This window comes from Diaporthe citri, assembly GCF_014595645.1.
Source record: "Diaporthe citri strain NFHF-8-4 chromosome Unknown scaffold_17, whole genome shotgun sequence".
Classification (NCBI taxonomy): Eukaryota; Fungi; Ascomycota; class Sordariomycetes; order Diaporthales; family Diaporthaceae; genus Diaporthe; species Diaporthe citri.
In genome coordinates, this window is record NW_025064862.1 from 116,637 (window position 1) to 130,206 (window position 13,570).

Sequence of the window (13,570 nt, forward strand, 5' to 3'; positions counted from 1 at the left end):
ACTGAGCCGGCTATTGGTGATGCCAGAATGCAATCACACGGTAGTTGAGGTTGGTGAACATGTGAACACAGCACGGCGTCTTGTCCAATGGCAACTGGACTTGAGCGTCTTGTAAACTTGGTGATCGCCAGGGCACAGCACTAGAGATGAAAATGCAGTGCAGACAGACCCTCGGGACTACTGTAGATATCACAAGTGTCCACGGCCTGTTGTCGTGTCCTCCAGGAACCCAGATGGCAGATGACGGCCGGCCTGAATGCAAAACAGCAGCGAACCATATTGTGTTTGAACGAACAAGGCCAACGGTGGAGATCAGCCTGTCGAACATGGGGGCCTGACGCCCTGGCACCTGCTGAAGTCTTGACGCGGCGGCGGGGCGCCTTGATGGCTGAGTGTGGACTGGAGGACGTGAGGGCAAGGATGACAGCTGACGACGGGCAATTGTAGTCTATCCCAATCAATGTCAGAACACCAACAACATCCTGCGCAGTATTAGATAAATCATGTCGAGGCGAGGCTATGCAAGGCGGTCGAAGACAGGGACGTCAGGTGTATGCTGTGGAGCTGGGAAGGCGTTTCAGCCGTGGGCGGCCCTATCGATGATGATTTGAGTTTCCTGTTGATAAAAATGGCCGTCTCGTCTTGGGTTGAACGAGTCTTGATTGAGCGTGTGGGCATTGGCGTGGGGCACTGCCATGGGCAATTGTGGAGGCATGTCCCTGCTCTAGCATGACTTGGCTCTAGGCTTGCGACAAGACGGTCCGGTACAGAGAAGAGCAGGACGCGCGTCAGAAGCCAAAGCTAAATTGATGGAAGGATTGGGCGTGAATGGCGGTTCTGCTGACGGGCACGGCAGACAGAGGATGCGTATTTTACAGAGCGCACAGAAAGGAGGGTGGAGAAAGAACGGTCAAGGCCAGCATGCATGAAGTTCGGTTCAGTCCGGTTGAGTCCATGGCCAGAGGAGGGGGAGAGTGCGTGGGTGTGAGAGTGAGAGAGCATGGAGGGGTCTGCTCAGTAGGTGGCCAGCAACAGAGCAGACGACCGCGATCGTTCATGACTCGAATAAATTCAACAAGACGGTCGAGTATGAGGGGAAGAAACGGCCAGAGTTACATGCATACACGTAGTACTGCCAGGTCAGGGCCGTTGGGCAGGCACCCGGGCAATCATGGAAGGAAGTCATAGAGGCACAGGCACGGAAGGAAGGCAGGCAGGCGGGCAGGCAGACATCGTCAGATGAGGAGGATGCGTCCATGCCCAGGTGTGCAGGTGGTTGACAACCATCCGTCTTGACTGCCCCAAGCTTGAGTGGCAATTGCAGTGCCCCCCGGCAGTGCCCACCGCCCACTTGCACCCGACGGGGAGCACAGACCATACCTTATTTCTGGCTCCAGGGCAGGGCAATTGCCATCTGAAAATACCGGCCTGGGTAGGCACCTATCTAGAGGAGACAGGGGCTTTAATGGACCTGACTTCTTTCCTTCCAGGGCCCCTGCACACGCGCTGCCGCCCGTCCCCTGGCACCTGGTAGCCTCCCCTGCTGTGCCTTCCCGTCCAGCCCCGCCAAAACCGGAAGGCCGATCATCAACATGTTTCCTTTTCCCCTCGTTCCGCCCTGTCTGTGCACTCACCCATCCACGTCAAGCATGGATACATGTCTTCATCGTAAGCCACCAGGCAGATAGATACAGGTAAACACCACGAAACCTGCGTCTGGAGACGGGCAACGCCGGGGTAGACGAGAACACGGATGCAGCCATTTCAGTACGAACAGTAGTACCTAGGTACCTATACACCACGTTGACGAGATAGGAACCTACCCTTCCGCACTTTCCATGTCTCTGTCGTGGTCCGGTACCGATGTGCCCTAGTACCTCGTCCCTGCCACCAAACCAAACCACCCCCCTCCTTTGTTGTCAAGCTGCCACCACCTGTCCCCCACAAAGAAACTTAGAAGCAGCGATATCGTCGCCCTCATCAGGGTTGATCCATCTCTCCTTGTGAGCTTCCTGCTCGCCTCCCTCCGTTGTGATTCCGCTGCTGCTTCCCCCGTCTTGCCTCCAGCCAGGACCATTCTCCTTGCTCGCAATCATCCAGCCAGCCAGCCAGCCCACAGCCCACAGCCCAACCTCAGCCAGCCCATGCTGAAGACCAATTCCCGCCAACTCCCACCACGAACAGTCCAACGCCCGCCACCGAGAGCGGACAAGACGCCAGTCTTCCAACCCATCCTATTATTCCGAACAAAGGGACCCCCATCATCATGCACACGAGCTATCAAGTCCACCCCTCACTCCCAATCCGTGGCACTATGCTCCTTGGAGCTTGCCCAAGGGGTGTGTCGAGGCACACCAACGTCTGTGCTGCGCTTCTGGCCCACAGCGCCCGGGCGGTCGTCTCCTCCAAGCTTGTCCAAGGGTTGACCCCGTACGAGGCACACTGAAAGCCGGCCCTTTATTGACAGCCACCCACCACTGAGGAGGGGGTTGGGCCCGCCTTATTGCCAGCAACCGCCGATTCCGATCCATCACGCACGCACGCACGCGCGCATTGCTCGCTCGTTCCGCCGTCCTGTGCCGACCCACGACAGGCACGCACCGCCTGACCGCCTGCCCGTGTTGGTTGTGTACAGTACAGTGCAGTACAGCACAGTACTTGGGTTTACGAGTCGGCATCTTTCATTGACGTCGACATCGACACCGACATCAACGCCAACATCGACATCACGCTATGTCCGTCTACTCGACCCTCGCCGGAACTGCCTGCAGCCACCACTCAAGACTGACACCAGCACTGCATGAGAAGCACCGGGAGCTGGCATTAGGTCATGGGCGGACACATCAGACAGCACAGGCAGACAGGCACACCCGATAGACGAGACAAACAAAACACAGGCACAGCAAAGCCACCACCGGCGTTCCTGCGTCCTGGCTCCTGTCGTTCAGGTCCGGGAGCTGCTGGCCCAGCCAGTTCATCCCACGTCCCGCCGCCTCCCTCGCTCGAGCAGCCGTCTCTGCGCCAATGCGAGGGGCAACCCTTAGAACGTGCGCCCACTTCCGCCAGTACGTCTCTGGCCGTTCGCCCAGGCCTCGTCCTCGCCGACCAGCCTTCCTCAACCATGCTACCCGAGCTGCCGCCGTCGCATCCCGGCAATCGCCTTGTGCTGTACTGCCCAACCTCCGCATCTCAAAGACCATGCCGGACCAAGGAACACGAATCACGAATCAGACAACCGGCATACCTGCCCTGCCCTGCCCCAGGTACAATCCTTAGATTACTACTAGACTACCGTGGCGCTGTGGTACACATCCGCACATCAACTCGCCAACCTTATCTCGCTTCGCTGACAAGACGCCGCAAGCAGCGCGCAGCAGCGCCTCGCTCGATCTTGAGCTCCGTTGCCCACTGTTCATCAGTGTCCCGCTGTGCATCACGATTCCTGCTCGTCACTCGCATCACCGTCCATGCACCACCAGACAAAGTCGAGGCGGCCGTGACAGCTTCCCCTCACTCGTGCAGCCCCCGATGGGCACGCTTTGACGATATCTCAACAGCCATATATGTAATGTAGCCGGCGACAAGTACGGAGTATCACCTTCCTCTTGTCCACGTCGAGCCGGGTCACGGCAGATAACGGCATCACCCTGCACACTGCTCCTTGCCCCGGTAGACCACGTCGAGTGCAAATATCACATCGCATCTGTCTGCTAGCCATTGCTTTTCGGTGTTTCCGGTACGGCCAGCCTCTTAGTTGGTATGGCCTCCACCCGCTGTGTGTACAACTCACCCATTGGAGCATTGGGAAACACCGGGTACCCATTGTAACCTGCATTGGCTCTCATGTGCCTGGCCGGGGATCGCTAGCTAGCCTGCAAACTCACAGGGGGGTTTCCGTTCTCTTCCTTTCTCTCGCTGCAAGCCGACATGGTTGGCCGGTTGGAACAGCGCCCACACAATAGTACCTGAGCCGAAGTGGAGAGATGGAGCACTGGAGGCTGCACCCGCGGCTGCACTGTTGCAGAGCAAAAAGAGACGACACACACGCAGCAGACTTCGGACCGCAGTCGCGACTCCTAGACTTGTCCGGCTTGCATGCTTAAGTACAGCAGACCTGAGAGACCAAGGTGTCAGGCCAAATGTACATGTGGTCTGGTGTAGGTACTGCACTGCACCGTAGTGACAAGCGGCGTCAGGGACGGACCTGGGACGTTCCATCACATCAACCGCTTTCGCAGGCCCTGGACCGGCACCAGCAAGCTTCCTCTAAGCCTAGGGGATTTTCATGCAGGGAACTGGCGGCTTTGGTCGGTGCAACATTGCCACAGGGTCGGTTCCCCTGCCACCTTTTCTGCTCCTCCTTGCCCCAATCCGGACTGCGCAACGTCAGTTTCTCTTCCTCCTCAATCCACTCCATCGCTTTTTTTGCCTTCTCGACCCTGCCCTGCCCTGTCACCGGCGCGCCGCAGCCTCCCTCTACTCGCCATTGTATTATTGTCGGCTCCGAAATATCACCACCTGCTTCTCCATCTCTCCGGCCACCACCACCAATCCAGCCTGCAAGGCGCTCCACATCCGACGACAGCTCTCCTCTTCGCCATTTTCACTCCCCAGCGGCACGCACATGCAGTCTGTTGTGTTGTCGTGCTGGCCAACCTGAGCGCATCGCGATCCCCCACTTGGACAATCCGGAGACCGCAGAGTCAGCAACAGGGGCGGCACCGTTGTGGACCTCGATCGCCATTTTTTTGGTTTTGAGCAGCGCCGTGAGCGTGCACAGGATCCGCTCCTGTCACCCCTCTCCCCCCTCTCTCGCTTCCTCTCAAACAGGGCAACCCATCGTCACAAAAAAAAAGGGCAAAAAAATCCACCGTCCCAGGTTGACAGCTCGACTCGAATGAAACATCAACATCAATAATCCTTGGGCGCTGTCTTGCTCTCCTCACCCTGTCCCTATCTCTGCCCGGCCTCCCTGCCTCTCCTCTTCTCTAGTCAGATTTCCGTCTAGGCACTAGGCTTAACAATCAGTCTCAAACATCATCCCGCCGCAGGGCCCCGCATCACCCCTGTCTCCCCCTTCCCTGCTGGACCAGGACGCACCGACTGTTGGCGGCGTTCCAACTCAGCCTCACCATAGGCTACTGGTTTCTTAAGCGCCGCATTACCCTCCCTTGGGATCCTTCGGCTCTCCCTTTGACTCCCCTCAGCTGCACCACTCCTCCACACACCCCCTCCCCACGACTACAAAGATGGCGGCGACTTTTCGCTCCGTCAACTCATCACAACCACCGCCTCCCGACATGGCCGAGGCGGAATCCAAAGTGACGTCTCCGACGACGCCCCGACCCAGCACAGCCCCGCAGTACCTGCCGCCCCCGAAGCAGACCGCCATGGACGATGCGACGACCCCAACGAGAGCCACGTTTGGTGCCGGCACGATGGCCCAACAAAAACCACTCCCGTCGTCGCCATTTCCCGAGGGCATCCAGGTGCCAGAGGATACCGCTGAGAGCAAGCCATCATCCAGGGAGGCCTCGCACCAACCAAAGAGATCACGGGATTCTGCCGAGATGGACCTCGACGAGTCGGAGGACAAGGACACGCCGGGTGGTGACGACGATGCGGAGTCGGATGACGAGGACAGCGTGAATGCTGACGGGACCCGGTCGAGCAAGAAGAAGAAATCCCAACGCTTTTACTGCACCGACTATCCTCCATGCAACCTGAGTTTCACGAGAAGCGAACATTTGGCGAGACACATCAGGTAAGACGCATACCCGTGAAAACCAGCAACCTGGGCCGTTCTTCGGCGAGTGCTAACTCTCGTACCAGAAAACACACTGGCGAACGCCCATTTCAATGTCACTGCTCGAGGCGTTTCTCCCGCCTCGACAATCTCCGACAGCACGCCCAGACTGTACACGTGAACGAGGACATCCCCATGGACTCGTTGGCCGCAACTGGGACGAGGTTCCAGAGACAGATTCGGACTGACCGGGTGCGTCAGGGTACCGGAAGAGCAAGGGCCTCGACGGCTGGGAGCATAGGCGCACCGGCTCGGGGGCATTCAAAGTCACTCTCAACGTCCAGCATCACAAGTATCAGCTCCATCGGCTCGAATTACAGCTCGAGGGACGACGTTCGAAGGCGGCCGCCTCCTCTCGTCATGGCTACTGATCCTCAGGCCCGGCTCTCCATCGAGTCCTACCGCAGCGCTGGCTCTAGCCATTTTCCTTTCCGTCAGCCGTCGCCGAGTGAGTTTGGCACCCCGACGTCGTCAACCTTCTCTACAGGCCAGAACAGCCCGAGATGGGGCTCTGTGGTCGGCTCACCTGCCACATCATACTCTCGCAGCCATGCCATGTACCCGTCTGGCTCTCGCACCCCTGGCCGGCGGCTCAGTGTACCATCGGGTGTGAACCCTTTTCAGTCTCCTCATGGGTCTGGTAATCTTGGCCGGCCGCTCTTTGTGCCTGGATCTCAGAATGCTTCGAATTCCGCGGCGCTTGGTTCTCCGAGTGCGAGCTTGCTTGCCTCGCCCACGACCTCGACCTCTGGGTGGTCGCGACGCGACTCGACCAACAGCATTGCTGACGAGGCTTGGCGCAGGAGGACCTGGCACCCCGACAGCAGCAACTTCGCCACCCCGGGAAGCCGACTCAGCCAAGTCATCACGTCGTCGCAACTCGACCCTCCTCCCGAGCCTTTGCCTGCTGTTGTCAACAACGGTCCTCAACAGCAGAACATCCGTCTTCCCGGAATCGAGTCTTTTGATCCCATCCCCCGTCGACCGTCCTCGCCTGCGAGGAGGGCTCCTTCTCCCATGATGGTCGATTCTGAGGGCGCGAACCCGCCCTCTCTTCTGCCGTCTGCCAACATCTCTACCGAGAGACAAGGCCTGCCGCAGTGGGAGATGGGTCTCCACCGTGGACTGAATCGACTGGAGATCAACAACACGACCCCTCCACGAGACGGGGCTGGCGCCTGGGCGAGCGAGGTCCAGCAGGCCATGCAGTCCCGGGCTGAGGGCCCTCGACCATACCAACCCACCGTGCGTTTCGAGACTCAACCACAGGTTGTGCACCCGCCACCTGTTCCGTCTGCTGCTGGGCACCCGAGGGGCCATCAGCATACGATGTCGGCTCCTTTGATCTCCGCCAACCGAGAGGCTAAGCGCCATGGCTGGTACAATGGACCGGTCACGGTCCATGAAGACAGGGTTCTGGAGGGACGACCGCATGTCGATCGCATCGCGCACCCCAACCTGCATGCCTTCCCCGGCTTCCCTGCCCGGGATCAACAGCCACCGCAATACAGCTCTCAGGCGACGAACCCGGACTCCCTGAGGCGGCTCGAGGCTCTCGTTGCGGTCGCCACGAGCGAGTCATCTACTGCGACGGCATGTTAGGACGATGGCGATTGCCCTGACCAGCGGCGCGCCACATTTGAGCCAGTTCCTTTTCCACGATGTCGATATTGCGCCGAGGATATCTCGGTACCACATATCATACCATGCTCATGACTTGACGACACAATTTCGAACACTACAACGACAGTCACGACCACCTTAAACTTGCATTGAGGGAGGCTTGCATTGCCCCCTGGATACGACAAAGCAGCACACTCGCTCACTCACCATCTGTGTCTTTTTATTTTCAGGCGGTTTTGACGAAACAGTGATACCAGGTCGGCGGTTTTGAATTAGTTTGGCGCTGTGGGATACCTGTTTTGTTTACTTTGGACTTGTTTACCAGCGTTGCAATTTTTTCGAACTCTTGTGCTATGGTTACTCTCGGCGTCCTTTATTTTCCTCTCGTTCTTCGCTACATGGCCATCTCCTTACCCTCCATCGATCATCCACTTACTTGCGTCCGGCTCGACCTCTGCTTTCCGGTTGCGCCTACGCTCCTACTACCTACTAGCCACGGGGAAAAGCAACAGTCACCCGATCCGACTTAGATAAGACCTTCCTTGGAATTCCACTTGATCCATCAACATTTTTCAACCACAATTTCTCGACGTGATGTGAGGAGCGAGGGCGGTGCTCTGCATTCATTCTCCCCAGGGTGGATGTGGGAGGGAGGTTAATGTGACACGGCGGGCCACGGGGATGGGAAGTAATCTGTTTCTATGATACCCCCACCATCTTTGGATGACGGAAGGCTTTTGCATTATTATTGGAGGCTTTGTGTAGAAGCCGTTGGTCGCTGCTTGGACACATGGACGGGACTTTCAACAGGGGGAACAAGCATTGTGGGGCGAGTCTGCACGATGTCGCCGCCGTTGGAAAGGGGCATTGGGGAGGCTAGATTGAACCACTTTTGTTTTTGCCTATTTTTCTTTTTCACGCCTCCGGGCTGGGGTTGGGCGCTCCAGTTACTCAACGTTTCTGGCCGTGGTGCCCTGCCTGCTGCCACATCAACAGCTGGAATTGGGCTTAGCGATGAGTGCTTTCCACTCTCGTATTTCCTCATCCCTCTCGCCACCCCCTCTCGCCGGGCTCTCCTGATCTCTATCTGTTTATTGTGGCTGCCCCTGCTGAGAGCGGGACGTTGCGAACCGGGGGCGGGATTGATGATACCCTGAGGGATACATTTACTGCCGGCATGGAAGGGGCGGTTTTTCCTCCAGCGGTCTTGGTCTTCTCTCACTCATCCTTCTTTCTTTACTACATAGCGGTCAATGGGATTTGATATTTTTATCCAAATATTTTTGATGACTTGGGGCCGGGGAACGGAAGGGGGGGGGGTGTTTATGCAATATGAGGGGACGAGGTCCTCCCGACCTGACACGTGAAACAGAGGGTGAGTGCCTGGTCCTAGCCTTTTGAATACCCGCTTGCTTGCCGCGCGTGCGTGTATGTGCGGGTGTGTAGCACGAGACAGGTAGCCGTGGCGGGGGTGCCGTGATATCCGCGGTGCTACCGCCCGCCCGTCTGCCTTTCTTCCCGCTCAGGAGCTACTGTGGCACTCGAGATGCGTGGGTTTTGGCTGACAGGGGCAGCAAGCTCTCTGGGTTGTTCCGTTGCGTTGTTCCGTCTTCTTTGCTCTCCCTGCCTTCTTCCCTGCGCGCGTCGTGCGTTGTGTGCATGGGACGCTGGTGTAACGTTGACGATGTGTTTTCTAGGGTGGGCGTCTGGGGCTGTCGTCCCCCCTCCCCCCTCTTCTTGCGGCTGCGCGCCCGCCTGGGCAGGTGTGTGGGCTTGGGGAGGGGACGTTGCCGGATGGATGCTACTCTGCCTGTCTGCTTACTGTACTGTTCTGTACGTATCTACATGCAATGGCACGGAGTCAATGATAGAGAGGAGGCCGATCGCGGACGTAGCAGTAGCAGCAGCTTTCATGCATTGCATGCGTAGACGCATGCGTGTAACTGTAATCTGGTCTACTACCGTACTGCTCGCATGTGTGGGAAAGGGAGGGTCAGCTGGGATGGGATGGATGGCTCGCTGCGATGCTGCTGCTGCTGCTGCTTGTCTGGAGCATGGGTGTTTCGCGGCGGGTGTAACGTTCGGGGAGATGGGCTCGAGATGGGGGGGACGTTGATGGGAGGAGTGGGCAGGCGGGTGCATATTATGGCGGCGTGGGGAAATGGGCTCTCGCGTGGGTTGTGGGTGTTGGTTGGTTAGTGGTCGGTGATTGATGTCTTCCCCGGTTGTTGCAGTCGAGGAGATGTTTGTAGTCTAATGCACTCGTGTACTGCCTGCACGTTGTGTATGTGGGTGGACTAAATGTATGCAGGCCTGTGTATGTGTGTGGTGTGGTGATGGATGTGGAAGCTGCCAAGATCTGGAGATTGGCGGTTCTCCCCCTCTCTCTCTCTCTCTCACTACTTGCATACTGTATGTATGTTTCACCTCTGTCTGCCCCTGTCTACTCTATTTGTATGGTGGGTTCCGCGATACGGGTCCATGGGTCCCCGTGTGTGTGTTCGTGTCTGCAGCTGGCCTGTCGGAACCGTTGCTGACATCTGGACAGTGTTCGAGATGTTCCAGATTTTGGGATGATGATTCTGCCTGTTCATGAATCACTCTCCCTCCCCTTTCCCCGGCTCTGTGGTCATCAGGCCCCGTTCTTGATGTATTCATATATTTTGTACACACCCGCCCGTATCGAGTCTCGAGTCTGTGCTATGTATATCTCGAAGCCCTCAGCAGAGGTGAGACTCACAACCATCACATGCGAGCTGGAGGAGGGGGGAGGTCAGACAGAATGTCGTCACTTCGACCAGGGGGGAGGAGCTCCACTGGGCAGGGGTTCTCTCCATACGGAGGGAGTCGACAGTGGCCAGAGTGGGCTACATATCTGTAGTGCTGCAGCCTGTCTTTCTCCGTCAACCCTCAGCTGATCTCATCGCAGAAAGGGCACATGAAACGGAGACACGTACCCAGCCTCTCGGGAGAAATGCGTCGACGGACAGAGTTCACCTAGCGAGTCGTGGCGCCTCATGCCATTCATCCATCCATCCACCCACGCATTTCATCCTGCCGTTTATCCTGCCATCTCGATTCAATGAAGATGGCTGGGGCTGGGCCAGGTCTGGGCCAGGCGGGAAGACGGAAAGCCCACCCTGAACCAAGTGTGGCGTCCAGGACAGGGATCATAGGCGATGACCACAAATGAGGGGTATGACGTAGCCAGGTGTGGCTGATGCACCAATGACCGAGACGGGTCGCCGCGCTGGCCAGACATCACACACATCACCGCTGGGCGTGCTGGCAGGGCCGCAAATCAAGGCAGGTGAGCTTGCGGGCGTGCGTGATGCTTGTGCTGTTTTGTATTGTGGCCTAGGCCCTGTGGACTGATATCATATCATACGCGCACAGCAGGCATGGGGGCTAGCGGTGCTGCTAGCTAGGCAGGTGGTGCAGGTTGGGAGTGGAAGCTGCGTGTCTGGACGATGATGCATGTCTGCTGTCAGTCAGTCAGGTTCAGTCTTATAAGGCCTAGCTGGGGACCCTAAGATCTGCTTTGGTCCTTCTCTCTTTTGACACTCCATTACTGTGTATCCAACCTCTGTTACTGTAAGCATGTGAAGTCCATCTCTCCCCTGAGCCACAAGAAGTCGGGCCAGCGCTGACCGTCTCCAGAGAAAGCTCAGGATATCTTGACCTACTCTTCGACTCCCTGCAGATCATCACACCAAGAACCGTGCTGTACCTAATTATCTCGACCAACAAATCCAAAATGGCCAACATCCAGAACCCGACAGCCCCTCAGCTCTCCGAGGAGGACAGGAAGAAGCAGACCTGGGGCGAGTACGGGAAGCAGGTCTACAACGAGCAATACGAGCGGTGGATGCCCTGGATCGAGGACTTTTACCTGCGCTGGTTCACCCGCGACAACAAGACCAGCTACGCCGCCAAGGGTAAGTTGACCACCCGATATCCTCTCCCTTTTACAAGACTAGCTTTCGGTCTAACACAGCCTCCTACCCACAGACACCCTCGACAAGTCCAAGGTGACCGGCGTCAAGCAGGTCGACCAGCTGCAGGACGGCGTCAATAACCTCGTCGCCGGCCAGCTCGGCCAGGACGGCCTGCTGAAGCCCGTCGGCGACGCCGTCTCCAAGGAGGGCGTCAACCGCGCCGAGCGCCAGGGCAAGGACGACAGCGGCAGCTACGCGCCGGGACCCGCGGGCAGTGTTGTCAACCCGATCGCCCAGGGAGGCCAGAAGGTCGGCGGTGGACTTGTCGACGGCGGCAAGGCGGCTGGGGGATACGTCGGGGGGCTGTTTGGTGGCGGGAAGAAGTAAAGGAGCCTGCCTTACTCCCCCTTTCCTTCACTTATTCGTCTTGGCTCAGGGATTTTGTCCTTCTTTCTTCCTTCCTCGTTGGCATCATGGCCTGTTCGTATACCCCCGTCTAGCGACTTTTCATTATTAATCCTACGTTATCCCAAAGATTAGAATATTTCACCGTGCCTTCAGCTTCTGTCTGGCCTCTTCCACCATCTTGTCGGTGTCATGGTGCCAGATCTCGTGAAACCGCCATGTGATCTCCCTGCCAAAATCGTCGGGGCTCCTCGCCAAGTCCCGGTCCCGCCACTGGAACAGGTCGACCGCGTCCCTTGTGTGCTTGACCAGCCACTGCGTGCGCTCGTACCGCACATCGCTGTACACCTCAAACGCCGCAGCCAGCCTCGCCCAGACCGTCTTCCCGCCCCCGCCGCCTTCTTCTCCCGCGGCTGCCACCACCCCGTCCTCATCCCGCACGGCCTGGATCAGCTCCGCCAGCACCAGCGCGTCCTCGATGCCGAACCCGGCCCCGGCGCCGAGATGCGGCCCGCACGCGTGAGCGGCGTCGCCCGCGAGGCAAACGATGTTCCCACCACCCACGGCGGCCTCGATTCCATGTGCCCCGCGGCCCCAGTATATCGCCACGGGATGCTCCAGCATGTCGAAGATGGCCCACTTGTCCATCTCGGCCGGCAGCAGTCCCACGATGGCCTGTATATCCGGGTGCCACCCCTCGAACGCAGCCGCAGCTTCTTCCAACGTGGCGCTCCCGACGTGCGGGTTCCTCTTGCTGCCCTGTGGCGGTGGCTCCCAGGGCTCCGGGTCCGAGACCACGGCGAGCGTGTTGAGCATCGTGTTGTTGGCCACCGGGTAGGTGATGACGTGGGCGCCGGGACCGTTGTACATGTACCTGGTCGAGATCATGTGCTCCGGCAGGGAGGCGCGGGCCTGGGGCATGGGGATCAGGGCGCGGAAGGAGTATTTTTGGCTGTATGTTGCTGCTGAGGAGGGGCCGAAGAGGAGCTCTCGCACCCGCGAGCGGATGCCGTCGCAGCCGATGACTGGAGATGTGTGAGTGAGAGTGTCTTTGCAACCATCTCGTCTGTCCCACCAAAAGTAAAAAGGAGGGAATCACCCACCTGCATCAGCAACCTCCTCCGTCCCGTCCTCAAACAAGAGCCTCACCCCCTCGCCGCCCTCCCCTTCAACCACACCCCGCAGCGCCATCCCAAACCTCACCCTCCCCTCAGGAACACACCCCATCAGCCCGTCCACGAGGTCCCCCCTCCGACACCCGCGGAAGCACCCCTCGCCCACGAAAAGCCTGAACACGAGCTCCCTGCTCAGCCCGTCCACCCACTGGAAGTAGTCCTCCCCGTTGGGGTTCGCCACCCTCTCATACGCGGCGAGCACCCCGGGCGACAGCCGCGCCATCGCCCGCTCCGCGTTGGGGCTCAGCCCGATGCCCGCGCCGCCTGAGCCGTTGGAGCCGCGGGTGGCGCGCTCGTAGACGGTGAAGGGGATCCCGCGGGCCTCGAGGCCTGCTGCTAGGGTTAGGCCTGTTATGCCGGCGCCTATGATGGCGATGTGGGGTGGGCGAGGGGAGGACATCGTTGCGGCGTCAGGTTGTGGGCTGTGTTCTCGTCGCTTTCTGCTGGGAAGGGGACTTGTTCAACTGTTTTGGGGTCGGCTAGCGAGCGTTGAGCTGGCAGACAGCCCACAAGACATTGTGCCCGTGAGCTTTTGTGCCTGAGGGGCACGGACATGCGCCGTGCCTGTCCAGGCCGTGATTTTATTGGTCTGGTGCATGAACCATTGGCTGCGTGCAGATGTG

General features: G+C 58.6%; 3 protein-coding genes across 3 annotated transcripts; 2 read left to right on the forward strand and 1 right to left on the reverse strand.

The window, feature by feature from the left end:
• Positions 1-5,249: 5,249 nt before the first annotated feature.
• Positions 5,250-7,408, forward strand: INS49_005361 (uncharacterized protein; the record flags this gene model as incomplete). The annotated part of the gene is made up of 2 exons (XM_043166142.1): positions 5,250-5,764; positions 5,833-7,408. The coding sequence occupies 2 exons, from the start codon at positions 5,250-5,252 to the stop codon at positions 7,406-7,408; spliced, it is 2,091 nt and encodes a 696-aa protein (XP_043017174.1).
• Positions 7,409-11,186: 3,778 nt separating this feature from the next.
• Positions 11,187-11,754, forward strand: INS49_005362 (uncharacterized protein; the record flags this gene model as incomplete). The annotated part of the gene is made up of 2 exons (XM_043166143.1): positions 11,187-11,367; positions 11,441-11,754. 2 exons carry the CDS (start codon positions 11,187-11,189, stop codon positions 11,752-11,754), a joined length of 495 nt encoding a protein of 164 aa, XP_043017175.1.
• Positions 11,755-11,913: 159 nt separating this feature from the next.
• INS49_005363 (uncharacterized protein) lies at positions 11,914-13,347 on the reverse strand (the record flags this gene model as incomplete). Its single annotated transcript, XM_043166144.1, has 2 exons — positions 11,914-12,797; positions 12,876-13,347. The coding sequence occupies 2 exons, from the start codon at positions 13,345-13,347 to the stop codon at positions 11,914-11,916; spliced, it is 1,356 nt and encodes a 451-aa protein (XP_043017176.1).
• Between the last annotated feature and the right edge of the window lie 223 nt (positions 13,348-13,570).